This window comes from Pollicipes pollicipes, unplaced genomic scaffold (assembly GCF_011947565.3).
Source record: "Pollicipes pollicipes isolate AB1234 unplaced genomic scaffold, Ppol_2.1 Scaffold_2543;HRSCAF=2982_pilon_pilon_pilon, whole genome shotgun sequence".
Lineage (NCBI taxonomy): Eukaryota > Metazoa > Arthropoda > Thecostraca > Pollicipedomorpha > Pollicipedidae > Pollicipes > Pollicipes pollicipes.
Genome location: NW_023596133.1, coordinates 13,570 through 31,010, shown reverse-complemented (window position 1 = coordinate 31,010; position 17,441 = coordinate 13,570). Strand labels below are relative to the sequence as shown.

General features: G+C 57.2%; 1 protein-coding gene across 1 annotated transcript; it reads left to right on the top strand.

Moving 5' to 3' along the window:
* The first annotated feature begins 4,312 nt into the window (after positions 1-4,312).
* LOC119097633 (UDP-N-acetylhexosamine pyrophosphorylase) lies at positions 4,313-15,866 on the top strand. The gene is made up of 8 exons (XM_037220676.1): positions 4,313-4,363; positions 7,129-7,250; positions 8,067-8,224; positions 9,409-9,965; positions 11,836-12,029; positions 13,013-13,153; positions 13,822-14,007; positions 15,292-15,866. The coding sequence occupies exons 2-8, from the start codon at positions 7,135-7,137 to the stop codon at positions 15,449-15,451; spliced, it is 1,512 nt and encodes a 503-aa protein (XP_037076571.1). The 5' UTR covers positions 4,313-4,363; positions 7,129-7,134; the 3' UTR covers positions 15,452-15,866.
* The last annotated feature ends 1,575 nt before the right edge of the window (positions 15,867-17,441 follow it).

The following is a 17,441-nucleotide window of genomic DNA, read 5'->3' as shown; positions in this document are numbered from 1 at the left end:
GATAGAACTACGCTCGTATTCATGCAAGTGCGTGTCGCGCTCTTGACCGCTGCGGTTGGACGCGTCGATGACCGACTTGTTATCATCATCGTGTAAATATGGGGGCGGCGTGCACCGTGCTTTTGGGGTCAATGGAACAACGAGATGTCAGGCGCGCGCCAAACAGCGTTTGGTCAAGATGGTGATCCCGCCAAGTGCGGCGCCCTCAAGCATCAGATTAGATAGAGTTCTCGACACTTGACCGGTTTGCCCAGCATTTTTAGTGGCGGCATTTACACGCACGGGTCGTCCCAAACCATGACGGTGAGGCGTCTCGCTTGTTGGTATCGCGGTTGGGATTATCGAACTTTGTTAAAAATGTCGGGATGTTTGTAAGTCTTTTTGTAGCCCAAGAAACGTGATACTCCGGAGTATGACTAAGTGAAAGGCAAAACCTTGTATTGCAGCACAAACTTGGTTAACAAATGACCTTCTGGAGACATTGTGGGGCACGAAATCCTGCTTTTGATCTAGTGGCAATCTCTACTATCACAACATTGCTTTAAGCACAGAAACACAAACGTCACTTTTTCATGCACTGTTATCGAATGAAAGTTTCGACGCACGCCTGGAATGTGGCAATGTCAGATGCATTACAGCAAGTTATCATGGCATTGGGAAACATATTTACATGGCTGTGAACAGGTGACCTGTCCGAGTGACGCTGTGTCACAAACAAGTGATGCACGTGGAGTCCTGACGCCAGCTGGTCCACGCCGCCATGATCATTAAGCACGCATGCTCTCCCGAGTGTCCCGCCATACCGCGCCCTCTGCCGCTCCGGCCCCACCTCTTCTGTGTCCAGTGCGCGCGTGCGGCGGAACGGAGCGCCGCGCTTCCCACGGATGCCGCGCCGCGGCCCAGTGAAGGGTGACCTGATGGCGCCGGGGTGCGCTATCTGGCGCGCGCTCCCTCGTTCGCACGGGTCGCCAGGAGATGGGCCTGTGATGTGGGTCGATGTGGGCGCCGCTCTGTGACCGGCGGCGCCGTGCCCCCCCCCCCCCCTCCTTGACTTCCCTGTGTCACGTCTTGTACGCTGGTGGCAGCGCTGCGAGTGGAAACGTTCGTCGTAGTAGCGTAGTCTGGCAGGCACTTATTGTCCATTTCGTTCTTTGAGTTTTTGGGATGTTTTTAGCAAATGCTTGAATTCGGAATTTCGCTATGAGCCTGCTCGATTTTCTTCTTTTCCGCCCCGAAACTGCTGGGTACAACTGGTGCCGACCATATTCTCACGACACGGCTCCTAGCAAAACGTTTACTCCTATTTAGCGGTACATGTCAAAGCTGATGTGGCGTAAGCTGCCACTCTACACCCGTTGTCTGTCGACACAAAATTATCCGATGAAAGCTCGTGCGCAGTACAATTCTTTGACGGCTCGTGACAAAAACTGCTGCATGGCACCGCAGCCACCGGCAAAAACTCCGTGCAACATTGCCACGACGCTGCCTGACCATTTGCAGTCGACGCGCCACAGAATGCCAGGTATTGCCGCTGAGCGTGATAACTGGCGCCAGACAAAACTCCACACAGCATTTTCTTCTACTGGCAAAAATATCGTGGAAAAACTTTGTACGCTGCAAGACTCGCGCAGACAAAATCCCTACCCGATGTTACTCTGTCGCTTTCTAAAAGAGAACTACTGCGACGTAACCGAACCTAATCTAACATTGCTAGGCAAGATTGCGCGTGCTCCTATGTGTGCATGATAAAACACGTGTAAACATGGAATGCCGATGTCTTTTTCCGCAACAGTTTTGACGGCCGACCCTCTCGTTTGATAAAAGTTGTATCCCTATCGATCACGCCGTGAAGGAGCTTTGTTTGCAGAACGTCGGCGGCGTGGAAGTGTCGTCAGTAGACGTTAAATCAACGGACGTTTTGTCATTGTAAGTGATTTCATGTGGGATTTTCCGTAGTGGTCTCGCCGTATACGAGTACCGTCGCATAGATATTACGCCCGAGGGTTTTTTGTGTGCAGGGGCTGCCCGTAGGATTTCTGAGCCGTAGAAGTTATGCGGCGTAGATGTGGTCTGGTAGCATCTGCGTTTGTAGCCATGTTTATAGCAGCAGTCGTGATGTGGCAGCATGACCCTCCCTGTTCCTCGACATTCACTCCCTTGCGGCCTCCCGTTTGTAGAAAATAGCACGTTGCTTCGAGGCGTGATCATGATGCCTTGTTGATACCAAATTCTTCGCATTAACCTTGAAGATCCGGAAGGTCATTCACGAATTGCCGTCCCGGTGGCCCACTTGGTTGGAGCGCCTGCCCTCCGATGCACCCACCCGTGGCGCGGTGGGTTCTAGTCGCTTTAGGCGCGCGCTATTTGCCCTTGACTAGTATGGCCTGCGGCCGGTGGCAGCGGTCGCGCCGAAAGTCAGTTGACGTCAGAGGGCAGGACGGACCGTGCCGAGCAATGCGACACGTTAAGCTTTTGCCACGAAATTCTGCCGTTGACATGGAATTATGCGATCGGGTGGTACGGGTCAGAGCTCACACAACAAGCCCTGCTTAGCGTGAGCTCTGATCCCAGAAATCTATCTATTCAGAGGGTTCGGAACAAATCTTTAAAAAATGGAATGCAGGCGTTCTGACAGTAGGTTAAATGGTGTATTCATCACCCGGATAAGTTTGTGTTTCGCGACACGATTTACGTTCGTTACATTTTGCAATCAATCTTCCATCGTGTGAAACGTAATTGAACGTAACCGGACAACGGGCTGCAGTGCGTTGCCTCCCCCAAGTTGGTGAATTGAAGTCGTCACTGACCTGACCTGACCAGCCGTATATTATCCAGCCTCATTAATGAAGGGGCGGATTGCGAGTGGAATGTAAAGGAAACAAAAATTAATTTCGGTGGAAGATATATTCATTCAGCACAGATGTCCGCCACCGGTGAACTACCCTGGAGCAATACGTAAATGCCCGAAAGCCGTCATGTTCCCCACCTGGAATTGCCTTCAAGTTCTCTGCTGTATGTCGGTGATCCAGTTGCGTTGGGTTCATGTTGTATGATGCGCGTCCTGCTTCCAGCCTTGACCACGGGAGCCTCGAGCGCGGTTGTCACCAGCGCGCTCTTAATGTCGACCCGAAGAGCCAGCAGTTAGCTCCCTTTTCCCCCCCCTTATAGTAGTCTTATTTATATAGTGGCCTTCGAGAGGACGTACCCCCCTCCATTAATCAAACCTCCTGCATGTGATAACATGTGGCGAATAAATTTTCATGCACAAATTCGTGGACACATATTAAAATAATCAGATTGGGAACACGTGTTATTCTTTTACGCCATGCAAGCAGTTTTGATGCCCGCGGCGCGCTTAGATAGGTTTTCAGAGCTGTGCCCCCCTACGTCGCGAAATTCTGTATGCGCCCCCGTTTTCAGATTTAAGCCGAGTATTGTTTCAGTGGATGTTCCATGACTTTAGGACTGCTTAATTCTGGCCTGGCTTTAACGGGTTGAACACAAATACATATATACTGAAGGCAAGCACACAAAAGACGATGTTGGAGACTTACCACGATCTTAAGATGCATCGCGTATTTGAAAGTAAACTTTCATTGGAAACTCCAGTTGAAGCCGCTACATGGTATAAGTGATGTTCTCCGAAACAACTACGCTGTGCGGATCTCGGCAAAATTTGAGCCAGGTATTAAAGATCGTTGACGTCTTTATTAAAAACCAAACAGCTTTGTGACATTGGGCCATTTTCCGAACGGAAAATTAGGATACATATATGTATACTAGTTACATATGAAAGTGTCAGAACATATCGTGGTCGCTATCGTCGCGCAGTTATCGAAAGTACGTGGGATTTCCGGTTAACTGACTTCTTTGTGATGTCCCCGTTATTACCCAAGGTGATCAGTCTCCGGTAAAAAGTTCTGTCCGAGTATCTGTCGGTCGGTGTACCCCAAGGTTTGAAAGACTGCTTCGTTACTGAACGGGGGCCCCAGCATGGGCCCAACTTTATTGAGTGGGCGCTCAGGGCTTTAAAAATGTTTCTTCTTTAGCCAACGCCTATCTGTGTAAGGTTCAATTCCGCATCGTTGAAAGCCCGCCGTCCCACCCCCTCCACCCGTGGCGGAGCCAGTGGATGACCGCGCATGCGCAGCGACGGGCCTGGCCTCACGTGCCGCGGGCCGAACGAGCCGCGCCGACCCGGGACTGTTTCAGTCCGGCGCCGGTAGGTGTCGGGTCGGTCGACGGCGATAACCCTGCTCGTTTCTAGTATATAACGGCGCGGCGGGCGGCCGGGCCGGATCGGTGCCGTGCGCGTGCGTTGGTCTGTTACGAGTGCGGGGACGCAGGAGGCGATCACAGGCAGGTGCGGAGCTCCCAGCTGTGGCGCGCGGAGGTGTCGCCCGGCACAGCATGCAACGCCGTGCTCGAGGCGGTCGCTGCTCTCGCTGGGCGCCTCCGCAACGTAGCTACTTTTTTTGAGTGGGTGTGAAAGGGTATTGCGTTGATGACTGTGTGGTGGTATGTTTCCGTTGTTTCTTCTACTTGGCCTGGGTATGAGGGTCGCGATAAATGGGATTCCGATATCACCTTCTCTGGCGGGACCTGGGAGAAGCTATAGACGACGGATGGGTGTCGTTTCATTTTTTTCCCATTGTGTATTAAGTTGGAAAGCAGGGAATTGCTCGCATAATGACTGTGCTCGTTTGACCCAGCCTAGCAGAGGTTTCCTTGAAGTTGTTCGGAGCGATGGCGCATTAGGGTATACTTTTCCAACTTTTATGGCACTGAATGTGATTTTTGATGTCCGTTTTTCTATGCAGAACGAAGAGAAATCTAAAGACGGCATCACGTCTGACGCACCATCACTTGGCTATTTGATGCACTCAGGAACGATGAGCAAACCGCTTAACGTACAGGATTCTTTTCCACCGTATATGTTTGCTCATCTCTGGATCTGGGCGCGATAAAGTGCCATCCTTGTAAACAACGGCAGCGATGTTTGGCTTCCCCGTGCTCCTTCCCCGCTTATCACCAGTCAGGCGTTGGTGCGCCTTGCTTAAAGCCTGGTACAGTCCATACGGTGTTACTGTAAAGTTGAGACCACCTGCTACCGTGAGCCCAATCCGTTCCAATGCACCCCATTCAATTCGACCCCGCTCACGGGTTCGCTCCATTTGACCCCGGTCGCCGGCGTCATGAGGTACGGGAGCGCGCCGCGCTCGGTGGCCTTGAGCCGACGTTGCCCGTGGCGGTCAGGATCGCCCGCGCCGTCGGCTCCCCTTCCCGTGAGAGCCCTGGGGTGACGCCTGGGGTAGGGCCGCCGCCGAGCCGCCCCGTAAACAAGTGCACCAGCCCCGAACACTGGACAGGCACCCCCGAGTACGGCCCGGACCAGGGGTGGGTCTGCCCGCCCACAGGAGTCACGCACGGGCTACCAGTCTGTGCTTTAAGCGGAGACTCCTGTACGCCATGCACCCCTGCTCTAGACGGTAGTCTCCCACTCACAGCCCACCCCCTGCCCCTGGCTGGTGTCTCTCACTCATGGTCCACCCCTGCCTCAGACAGTATTTCCCACTCACGGCCCACCCTCGTCCCAGACAGCAATCTCTTCTACAGAGCCCACCCCAGCTGCCCCAGACGGTAGTCTCCCGCTCACGGCCCACCCCTGCTCCAGACAGTAATCTCCACACTGCTCACCCCTGCTTCAGACAGTTATTTCCCACTCATAGCCCATCCCTGCTCCAGACAGAAATCTCCCACACATGTCCCACCCTCGTCCCAGATAGTAATCTCCCACTCACGGCCCACCCCTGTTCCAGACAGTAATCTCCCACTCATGGCCCACCCCTGTTCCAGACAACAATCTCCCACTCATAGCCCACCCCTGCCCCAGACAGTAATCTCCCACTGACGGTCAACCCTAGGCCCAAAAAGTAATATTGTACACGGTGCACCCGTGCTCCAGACTGGCGTCTCCCACTCACGGCCCACCCCTGCTCCACACTGACGTCCCCCACTCACGGCCACCCTCGTCCCAGACAGTAATCTCCCACTCACGGCCTTCTCTCGTCCCAGACAGTAATCTCCCACTCATAGCCCACCCCTGTCCCAGACAGTGATCTCCCACTCACTACCAATCTACCAATCTCCCAATCACTACCAATCCTCGTCCCAGACAGTAATATTCTACACACGGTCCACCCCTGTTCCAGACTGGCGTCTCCCACTCACGGCCCACCCTCGTCCCAGACAGTTATGTTCTACACACGGCTCGCCCCTGCTCCAGACAGTAATCTCCTCCGCACTGCCCACCCCTGCCCCAGACGGTAGTCTCCCACTGACGGTCCACCATCGTCCCAGACAATAATCTTCTACACCCGGCCCACCGCTACTCCAGACTGGCTTCTCCCACTCACGGTCCACCCCTGCTCCAGACAGTAATCTCCTCCACACGGCCTAACTCTGTCCCAGACAGTAATCTCCCATTTATGGCCTACCCCTGCCGCAGACGGCAGTCTGTCATTTCCGGCCCACCCCTGCTCCAAACAGTAATTTCCTCCACACGGCCCACCCCTGCCCCAGACTGGTGTCTCTCACCCACTGGCCACCCCTGCTCCAGACAGAAATTTCCTATACACGGCCTACCCCAGCTGCTCCAGTCGGTAGTTTCCCACTCCCACTTCCTGCTCCCTTTTAAATGCATCTGGGACTTGGTGTCACCTAAGGGAGAAAGTGGAGGGGGCAGCTGCGGCTGCGGATGAACCACACCAGCAGTGAGAACAGTGGCATGCTTGCTGGGGACGGACCGCACCAGCAGTGGGAACGGGTGTCGTGCTGGGAGCGCTCCACCGTCGCAGATGAGCGGGATCGTTCCCAGTCGTTGGTAGATGTTTGTATTGCTGTACTGTGCCAGTCATGCGCACTAGGATCCCGCCAGCTCTGTATCCTGCAGAACCTGCACGAAGGAGCGTACGAACGAGAGGTAGAAACGAACCACTGGGGGGCTCAGGCACGTCTCCTCCACCATTCCCGTGATCTGTGTCAGCACGGTCGCACTACGCTAGCGGCGCGCGTGCTCCTGCCGACGTCGTCTTGTGTGTGCTCTCCTGACATCCGGCGTCGCTCCAGGACAGCATGGACGTGGACAGTCTGCGCGCCGACCTAGAGAAGGTCGGCCAGGAGCACGTGCTTCGGTTCTGGTCGGACCTAGAGCCGCAGCGGCAGCGCAAGCTCTACAATGACCTCAGAGGGTGAGTGCGGCAGGCTGGGGCGGACGATGACGGCCAGGGAGCGGGCGGGGCAGCGGAGCTCACCGGTGTAGGCGCTCAGCGGCAGAACCGGTGTCATGGCCGTCCGGGGTGTTTAGCCAACACGTGGTCACCTCTTGATTGCTTGCAGGCTAAGGCCTGGCAGGAGAAGCCGGTACCAGTCACAGATCGAAGGTTACCGGTACTGGAGTCACGTCTTCTTATCTTAGTTTTGTCAGGACGTGTCAGTCGAAAGTAGCATGCTGCCGACAGCTTGCTAATGTTAGAAACCCTCTCCCTGCAGTTTTTCCGTGCAGAGTGGGCCGGTGATTCGTTGCCGGCCCGTGCCGCATCAGGTGGCCGCCCCACCTGTGTTGACGCCCCTGCTGCCGGCCCCGCCCCCTCCCCGCCCCGTCAGGACCTCCTCAGCCGGCGGACAGCTGAGCTCGACATGAGCGCCTGTCCGCGTCCCGCTCTCGCCTCGTGGCGTCCCTGTTGCTGTCGAGAAGCGAACATCACCATTGGTGGCCTCGGCGCAGAACATACAGGCCGCAGTCCTGGCTGTCCGCTTGATTGAGGTCGGACGACGGTGATAGTCATGGGATGAGGCTGCCTCGATCCAGCCTACTTCCTTATTTGATCGTCGCCTAAACTCCGAAACCTCAGCCAGTGATCCATCGCTGTTGATTCTTACAGGGTAGTGGCATAGCCCCACGATGCGCGTGTTCTTGCATGCTGCTGCTGAGTACAGGTAGCGTAGGTGCATGTGTCGCTTATCCCTCTTGCCGCCCACTCGACTGAGCGCCGCTCCACCGACAGCATCGACCTGCCGGAGGTGAACGCGTTCTACCGGAGCACGCTGGAGGAGGCCGAGGACCAGGAGAAGCTGGACGACCGGCTGAAGCCGGTGCCGGCCGACGTGTTCGGCTCGGTGGTGCGCTCCTCTCCCGAGGAGCTGCAGCGCTACAACGACGTCGGTACGTGCCGCGGCGGGTGTGTCAGACCCGGCGCCGGCGCGGGCGTGGGGTTCGCCGATGTGTGTTACCGGGCACCCGGGTCCCGGTGGTGGGGGCGCGCCGGCACGAAATTCCAGATGTCAGCGCCCGATGGCGGAAATCCACCGGCATCACCGACAATTCACAACAATTCACAGTGGTAGAGACTAGAGGTTGACGACGTGCGGTCGCCAAGTCTCGTCCTATGGAACGCGTACCCCTTGCCGCCACCGCCGCCGCCGCCGCACGGGCCTGGGACTCGTCCCGCGCCGGCCGGGGCCGCCGCTCGCTCACCACCTGCCGGGGTGGGCGGCGCATAAAACGCCGCGTCGCACCTGGGCGACGGGTCGAAAGTGGGCTCCTCACACACCCCCCCCCCCGGGGGGGGGGGGGCAGCGCGCCAAATCGAGCGGTGCTTAATGCACCCCCACCCGACATACACTTTGTGTGACCACCCGACAGTTCGGTGGCACTCTGTGGCACCCCCTGTGACCGCGATTTTTTATTACCATGTTTTTCTGATGTTGATGCGTCGATGGGTGGATAGTGTCGGGCTTTGCTGTCGTCAATGACGCATGATGCTGGCACAGGTGTTGGCTTTGTTCGTGAAGTGCTGTTTTTGGTCACTATTGATCCAAAGATCCGTCCCCTCTGAATGTCCTCAAGGCAGGCGCAGGTGTTCCTTCATCCTCGCTACGCATCTGCATGGGCTAAATTGGGCAGGACACGCAGTGAAGTCGTTCGAGAATTAATCTTGGCGTGGTGCAGAATTCGCTTCCTAATGGGCAGCTGGGTGCTGCCTGACCACGATGCCTCGTACAACCATCACGCGAAACATTCCAACGACCTTGAAAAGAGTGATCGCCTGCATCCCAGCGGGCTTCTTGATCCAGGTTCTGCTGGCGGCACGGTGGCCTGTGGTAGGGGCGTAGCTGCTGGATGTGCTTGTCGCGTGTGCCTGCCGCTGCCTTCAGGCCTGTAGGCTTCCCCCTGGGCCTGCTGTGGTGCGTCCCCTCCCCGTCTGTCGTCACATGTGTCCGCTGCCGCCTCCGTCCTCGGGTTCACGTGCAGCGACTGCTGCCTCCAGGTCTGGAGATCCTCTCCCTATGCTCCGGTGGAGCGCGCCCCTCCCCGGCGTGCTCACGCGTGGCGGCCGCTGTCTACAGGGCTGGAGGCGGTCTCGCGCGGTGAGGTGGGCGTGCTGCTGCTGGCCGGCGGTCAGGGCACGCGCCTCGGCGTCAGCTACCCCAAGGGCATGTACGACGTGGGCCTGCCGTCGCGCAAGACGCTGTACCAGCTGCAGTCGGAGCGCGTGCGTCGGCTGCAGCGGCTGGCCGCCGAGCGGACGGGTCGCGCCGGCGGCCGCATCACGTGGTACGTGATGACCAGCGAGTCCACCAAGGAGCCCACTGTGCGCTTCTTCGAGAAGAACGACTTCTTCGGCCTGGACAAGCAGGACCTGGTGTTCTTCGAGCAGGGCACGCTGCCGTGCTTCAGCTTCGACGGCAAGATCATCCTGGAGGCGCCCGACCGGGTGGCGCACGCGCCAGACGGCAACGGTGGCCTCTACCGCGCCCTGGAGCGGGAGAACATGCTGCAGGATATGGCCGAGCGCGGCGTCCAGTACCTGCACGTCTACTGCGTGGACAACATCCTGGTGAAGATGGCCGACCCCGTGTTCATGGGCTACTGCATCTCGCGCGGGGCTGACTGCGGTGCCAAGGTGAGATAGCAGGCGGCGGTGAGCGTGTTGAGCGTCGGCGGGAGGGGGGAGGGGGCATGGGAGGTAAGGGTCGACTCACTGTGACGATATCGTGTCTGGACGTACGACGTAACGTGACGTGCATCGTGACATGTGGACGCGCTCGTGACATGGCCAGAGAATAACACAACCTTGGCTGTGTGTTTCGAAATTGACTACTAGCCTGCAGTAGTGCACACCGAAAGCGATAAGGTGAAAAATCGGTTCCATGATCGTCAAATGTGTCCAGCAGGATATGGCGGCTAGACAATTTTTTATTTATTTCAAAAGTAATGACAAATGCTGAACCTATGCGGACAGAGACAACCAGAGCATCTATTTTTTAGAATGAAAGAAATGGGCTCATTAACAACTATGGTGTCATATTTGAGTAGCGTAGTGTAAAACCAATCTGCGAACATAGCGTACCGTTCTTGTTTTCCTGCTGTGTAAGTGTCCTTGTGGGAAACTTGGCTGATGAATGTCCCGGGTGGGATCACGATTTTCTGTATTGGCTCGCGATTTCTGGTGTTTGGGCCCATACTTTTGCACCCTACCACCTTTGGTCAAACCTGAGTAATTGGGATTTGTTATGTGATGCTGATACGTGGTTCCGTAATTTTGAGCTCTGTTACTCTACTACATCATCGAGTAGGGAATTATATTTGTTTTGAAAATGTTTCAATCATTGATCGTACCTGTTCTGTAAACATACTGGGTAAAAGGTGGGTGACGAAAACTGGCCCATGCTTCCGCGGGCGGATGCGCATGGCGATAATCGTGATCGATTGTGATATTGGTGTCCGGTTTGATAACTTTGGAGGAAGACCTAGCGAGGTAAGTTGAGTTGAATTTCAGTATTTCGCCGGATGTGTCTGGGAAAATGGCTCTTATTAGATAGACAGCAGTGGGACGCGTCGCTTACATCACAGGTGAGTGTGTGTGGCTCAAATGTCCCCTTTGCGACGGTCAGCTGACATCCAACCCCGAAATGACACCGTTCTAGAAGTGCCGAGCTGAAGCCACTGTCGCGTCGGTGTCGCGGCAGCCGTCCATCGGGGCAGGCAGGGATCTCCTGAGCACCCGGCCTGGCGTGGACGGCGGGCAGGCCGCTGAACCCGCAGCACGTGCGCCAGCGCTGTTTGTGCAGAGTTGATTTCAGACAGACTCGTCCGCCTTATCGATCGGTTATAAAAGCGGAACCCGTCTGTTTGGATTACACCAGGCGTGCACGGACAGCGCACTTGCCACTCGATCCACCGCGGGACGCTCGGGTCGTGACCCCGTCCAGACGGTGTCTTCGGGCGTTGTTCGCGGCCGGCGGGGCTTTGAACGTCGGTGATGGGGGTTAGTCACTGCGACCCGCGCGACCGGACTGTGACCCCTTGGCGCGTGCTGCTCGGTGATCACAGAGATCGCCACGGAGGGGCTCGGTCGTGTGGCTCGTGTGTGCGTGCGGGTCAACCACTCAATGGACCGCGGATCAACGACAAATGATGATTTCGTGAGGCAGCGCTACGTGCTCACCTCATGCATTAACGCCCATTGCCATGATAAAAGGAGCTATATTATGCGCTTTAGTCATCGGAACAAAATGGATCGGGGCCACATGACCAAGTCGCGGCGTTATGGTGAGCTCCAACAAGTAATCCACATGCAGCGTTCATCCGGTTTTAGAAGGCCTTAAGACCCAGACTGCCGTCAGCGCACGGCATCCAGTCGATGTAGACATCTGAGTTTACAACGTGCTTGGGGCCGTTACGTTACGTCACTCACGTAGCGTGGCGGCCCCACCCGCCAGTGCGCCGTACGTTCCACGTCTGACGGCTTCCCCTCCCCGCGCCCCCGCCAGGTGGTGGAGAAGGCGTTCCCGACGGAGGCGGTGGGTGTCGTCTGCCAGGTGGACGGCCACTACCAGGTGGTCGAGTACTCGGAGATCACGCTCAAGACGGCCCAGAGGCGAAACCCCGACGGCCGCCTGACGTTCTCGGCCGGCTCCATCTGCAACCACTTCTTCACGGCCGATTTCCTGCGCTACGTTGTCAGGTGGGAGACGCCCGCGCCCGTGTCCTGCTCAGTGTGGCGGGGGGGGGGGGGGGGGGGGGTTAGCGCCGGCCCGCTGCCCGGTGTTGGCTGGACGTCACGCACGTGTCTGCTGCTGAGGCGACCTCGGCTCCATCGCCGCTGCTTCCGCAGTGGGCGTGGCGTGGGGTCTCGCGCGCCTCTGGTGACCGTGTGACCCTCCCGCAGGTGGCGGGGAGGGGCGGCGCGAGCGCGCCGGTCCAGCGCGGTCCTGAGATAGGTTATCGGGTGTGTTTGCCACAGGCAGTGCTGATCACCGACCGGCGCTTTTAATTACGCTCGTGGCCACCCGCCACCTCGGTCGTCCTCGGTCAGGGCTGTAAATTACGCTCGCGGCCGTCCGGGACCGCGGTCATCGCCGTTATGTGCAGACGGTGGTCGGGTTGTCCCATACTGGTCCTGCTTACTCCGATCAGTCCCAGAAGATGTCCGGCAGCTGTCCTGTCCGGGCTGACGGTAAACGTGCTGGCTGGACGCACGCTCCAGGATTGTTTCAAATAGCCTGACGTGGTGATGGTTTTATTCGTAATGTTCGTACCAGGTGCTTGTGCTGCACGATTTGTAATCATTAGCGTACTGCATCTATTGACAAGCTGGCCTGGAATTCGTGACAGTAACCGTATGTTCAATCTTTCAAGCTTTGAAGTTTGTTTCTCTGTTGAAAGGGTAGGAATGTAATATGTTCAAACATATATTAGTGATGAAAGAGCGCAGATAAGCAGCATATTTGAACTTAGTAGATTCACAGCTGATGCTCTTCACGTATTTCTGTTAAAATACAAGTACAGACACGAGCTCTTAGGTTGGGGCCCGGCCCGACCACTAGCTACGTGCCGTGCGGTGCTGTAACGACCGCGGGCGACCGCGTGGTGTACGGCACTTGTCACGTGCATTGTGCGCCCAGCCGCCTCGGGCCCGCTCACCAGCCGGGCCGCACGTGTCACCAGGGAGCACGAGACCGAGCTGCTGCACCATGTGGCCAAGAAGAAGATTCCGTACGTGGACGAGGTGGGGCAGACCCAGAAGCCGGACCGGCCCAACGGCATCAAGATGGAGAAGTTCGTGTTCGACGTGTTCCAGTTCTCCAAGTGAGTGTCGTGTTCACGTAGAGCGCAAGAGGACGTGAGATTGTCCTTTTGATTCTGTGTGTGCTTATACCCGTTCATCAGTTCAAAGGATCTGTATTACCCGATCTGACTGTAGCGTCCGCAACGAGCTTAGCATCCTGCAGTGGTCATGCACATCAGCGATGAGAAATAGATTCTGCTTTTTCATGGCTTCGACTTGTGTGATTGTCAGGTTAAAGTCATCAGAGTACGACCATGGTATTCTGTCGGCCAGGCCACGCTGGCTATAAGCGGAACATTTATGGTTATGTTTCTCGAATTCCTGCCTGCTAGGTGCCAAATAAGCTATGTCTTTGTTCTGAGAACTGAGATTCGTAGTACGCTGAAAGTGTCCTATTTACTCTCCCATTCCCACAGCCCTCCACTACACATAAACGCTGTCCCGTCACAGTGACATTCGTCTGTGTCGCTCGTACCTTGTGAAAGGTCCTCGGCGGGAAATAGGAACTCGCACGGATGCCACGCGCTCTGTTGCTTCTCCCTCCGCGCTGTGGCACCCGTCTCGGTGCGATGTTTATCTTTCATGTAGGCGCAATACCTTAAAAGCTCCTTGGTGTGAGCTGAGGTGCCTTTGCGGGCCGTGTCCTCCGCGGCCGTGTTTGGTGACAGTGGCGCCCGCCGCGGCGCAGGAACTTCGCCGTCTGGGAGGTGCTGCGCGAGGACGAGTTCTCGCCGCTGAAGAACGCCGACGGCGCCGAGAAGGACACGCCCACCACGGCCCGCCTGGCGCTCTGCTCGCTCCACCAGCGCTACGTGCTCGCCTCAGGAGGGCAGTTCGTGGACGAGGATGGCCAGCCCATCCCACTCATACCCGGGTGAGAGGCGGCGGCGGCGTGCTCGGCAGGGGGTCCCCCGGCCCCGCTGGTCCGCAGCGAAGCTGGGCTGCGGCTGGCCAGGCAGAGGGGCGGCACCGTCCCACGGATGTTTGGGGCGGCGTACTGTATGCCGTGCGACATACTGTATGTTGTTCGGCACACTGCCCCGGGCCATTATTAGTCAGGCAGGTTAGTATGCCCACACTCCGGTGCGGGACCCTCGCGATCCCTGGATTCTCAGGACAGAACTCACGTGCCGTGCTGATGTCGTCGGTAAGTTTCGACGCCTGTAGCTGCTCGAGCAGGTTTCGCAGACCGGTGTGATTCCCGCGATCTGGCCAGTTGCACGACTTATCCATGAATGCGCCTTATAGAACCGGCGTATCGAACATAGAACCGGTGCATCCGGAACTGTGTATGCCCTAACTCTCCGCTGCTCTTCTAAGCGTTCTTGCATTATATGTTCTTGCGTTGTTGCGTTTGCCATGCTTTTTACGTTTCATCTGTGTAGCTGGCGCTTGTTTTGGCTTGCCACTGTATAATGCGTAGTAGCCATGCGAGTGGCGCCAGAACATATTGCCGTTCGTCCTTTGTTCCCTGAGTTTGCCCTTCCGCTGCGTCGCTGTCAGCGTCCGCCGCCCTCTCACTAACGGCTCGCCGTGTGCACCGGTAGCGTCGAGTCGACCAAACACTCCGAGGCCAACAACAACAAGGGGTGAGTGCCGGAGACCGATCGCCACACTCATTGACTGCCACGCAAGCCGTCGGGCCCGACCGGGACCTGCGATTAGGACGCGGCTGCGCGGTGTCGTCGGCAGCCGCGCCGCGCTGCTGGAGTTCGTAAGCCAGCTGGCCGCCAGCTGCATTGATCGGTGACATTGCACGGGTGTGGTGCGGTGCACACCTGGGCCGTGCAGTGTCGGGTGTTGGCGTTTGCGTGCGCTCGTGGCATGCGCCGTCTGCAGCGCGTGATTTGCTTCCATCCAGGCGAAATGTTCTCGATGGATGCTGCGGGACGTTTGAAAGCTCCATTGTCAGCAAATGTTACTGACGTGGTTACAGACAGACGAATCAAGGAGTGTGTCTGCACATGCGCATGCCTGTTCGCCAGCCGGATATTGCTAACTAAATTTATGGAAGTCGAATTCTAGGCTTTGGCTATGTCACTGTCGTCGGACAACACGTTGTACTGCGCTACCCTGCTGGTGAGCCCGCCTTTGTCGGCGTGACGTCACGCATGCTGTGCCGGCCCGACCGTCTGCTGACGGCGCCGTTCCTTTGCAGCCGGCAGTCGTGGGTGAAGTGGGAGGACCCGGTCATCTGCGAGATCTCTCCGCTCGTGTCGTACGCGGGCGAGGCGCTCGAGCCGCTGGTGGCGGGGCGCCGCTTTATGCCGCCGCTGCTGCTGAACGAGCCGGCCGAGCCGCTCGCCAACGGCCACTGAGAGGAGCGCCGCCGCGGCGCAGCAGCGGCCGACAGTACAAACCGCGCCCCGCGGCGGCCAAGGCCGCGTCGCCGCACGACGCTGATTGGGCGGCCGAGCTCATGCCACGTCTTGATTGGTGGGATGCTGCGCCGGCCGGTCGCATCGCGATTGGTGGCTGCGGCGCCAACGCCGTCACAATTGGTGGCTGCAGCGTCGGCGCCGGGATGATTGGTTGGTCGCGTCGCTGGCCGTGATGTGATTGGTCACCGCGGGGACGTAGGCAGCTGGAGCGGGCCAGCAGCAGGAGCGAGGCGGTCGTTAAATGATTTCAGCACCACACGGCGAATGGGCTGCTGAAAATGGGTCCAACTGCCTGCCTGAAGTCACTGCTGGCGCTGTTTTTGCCGCTGCGGTGCGTTGCACTGGTATCGCACTTGGGTGGGAGGGGGGGGGGGGGGGGGGGGGAGCATGGGCTTGTAATTATTGCTGCATCCATGGGTTCTTACCCCGAACGCATGTACTGCGCCCGAGTCGGTTCATCGTGGGATGAGCTTCAGTTGGTGCACACGTGACTGCTGGGCTGGCACACCGCTAACAGCAGGCCGCCGATCCCTGCCGGAAATGACCCGTCCCCAGCGGCGTGACTCCGTCCCGCCGCCCCTCCTGCCATCCCGCGTGCGGGCGGGCCCCGTATATGTCACCCTTTGTGCCTGGCGCCGCCCGCGTCCGCAACTCCGCTCGGGTCGCGAGCTGGGGATGTGCGTTCGGTGCCGACTGCAGCGGCGGAAACCCCGATGAGCGACGGGCCGCCGCTACCGCGTCATATGACGTCACTGGGGCAACCGATGCAACTGGCCGGCTGATTTTCCGACTTGTGGAGTTCTGTGGCGTCAGTTCTCTCGCTGTGTATTACGTGGTTTGCATTATGTACCTATTCTTAACCGGCACTGCCTGAACGCGGGGCAGGGACTATTCCTGGCAGTTGGACACAACTGTTGAACGCTGCCGCGAGCCGCCCTCCTCACCTGGGCTGTGTCTAGTGATGATTCATTCGTTTGGTGTTGACTTGTTGGTTTGTGCGCTTCATGCTCCAGTTCTGTTTGATCGTTACCGCTCGCAGATCGGTGGTTATATGCACACACGTCATTTGTACACATCCCACCAGGAGCGGCCAATATACAAACCGCTTTCAGTGGTATTTTGTCGGCGAAAGATTTGCATGAAGGCAGAAGGACAGGTTGGACGCGATCTCCGCTTGATCGGTCGCAAAATTACGGCCAAGTGACGTGGGAGGGGCATGGCCAGAGTGGGCTTTTACAAAAGGAGCGCGCTGCAAACGGAGCGTGTGCATGCGTGTTATTTCATTTCAATTATTCGACCTATATTACCTTACCCTTTCAGAACCTCAGCTGGTCATTTGTTTCACGTATATTGGACGTATCACTACGAGCAAGTGTCTTGATGAATGCAGTGGAATGCTAGTTTCCCACATCCGGGGCAAGCTATCCGGCGCGAGGATAGCGATGAAGCACGCACGCAAATGACGTTCATTTGTCGCTCACGTACAAACCAGTGTTGCGCTACCGTATGCAGGTACCCACTATCCGATAAACAGACTTAAGAAATTATCCGAAATCAAACTCTACTCTCCCAAATATCCGTTTACCGCTGTGAGCACACGGCACATACCACCGCTTCTGTCTGAGCTGAGCGGCCGGAGGAGTGGCGGACGGCCAGCGGCGCGGTGGATCCACGGACAGCCTGCAGAAATTACTGTGAATCGACAGTGCACTGCGCGCCCTCGCGTAAAATAAACAAACGGCGTGTTGGATGTCCAGGCTCCGCCGACAGACGCACGTGCTGGGGTGAACTTCTGCCTTTGCACACGACTGTCGATAGGCGTCAGAAACGCGTTGGGTTGAGCGCAAAATGGCCTCGATGCCGACGCGCCCTGAAAGACCAAATCACCGCAAAACGCGTCAGGCTCGTGTGCAGAGTCGTGATGAGC

Bases quoted from the DNA above. Each gene is read 5' to 3' on its own strand.
- LOC119097633 (XM_037220676.1), top strand. From the start codon at position 7,135: ATGGACGTGGACAGTCTGCGCGCCGACCTAGAGAAGGTCGGCCAGGAG. The intron at 7,251-8,066 runs GTGAGTGCGGCA...CTCCACCGACAG, and splicing joins CTCTACAATGACCTCAGAGG to CATCGACCTGCCGGAGGTGA. The intron at 14,008-15,291 runs GTGAGAGGCGGC...GTTCCTTTGCAG, and splicing joins CCCATCCCACTCATACCCGG to CCGGCAGTCGTGGGTGAAGT.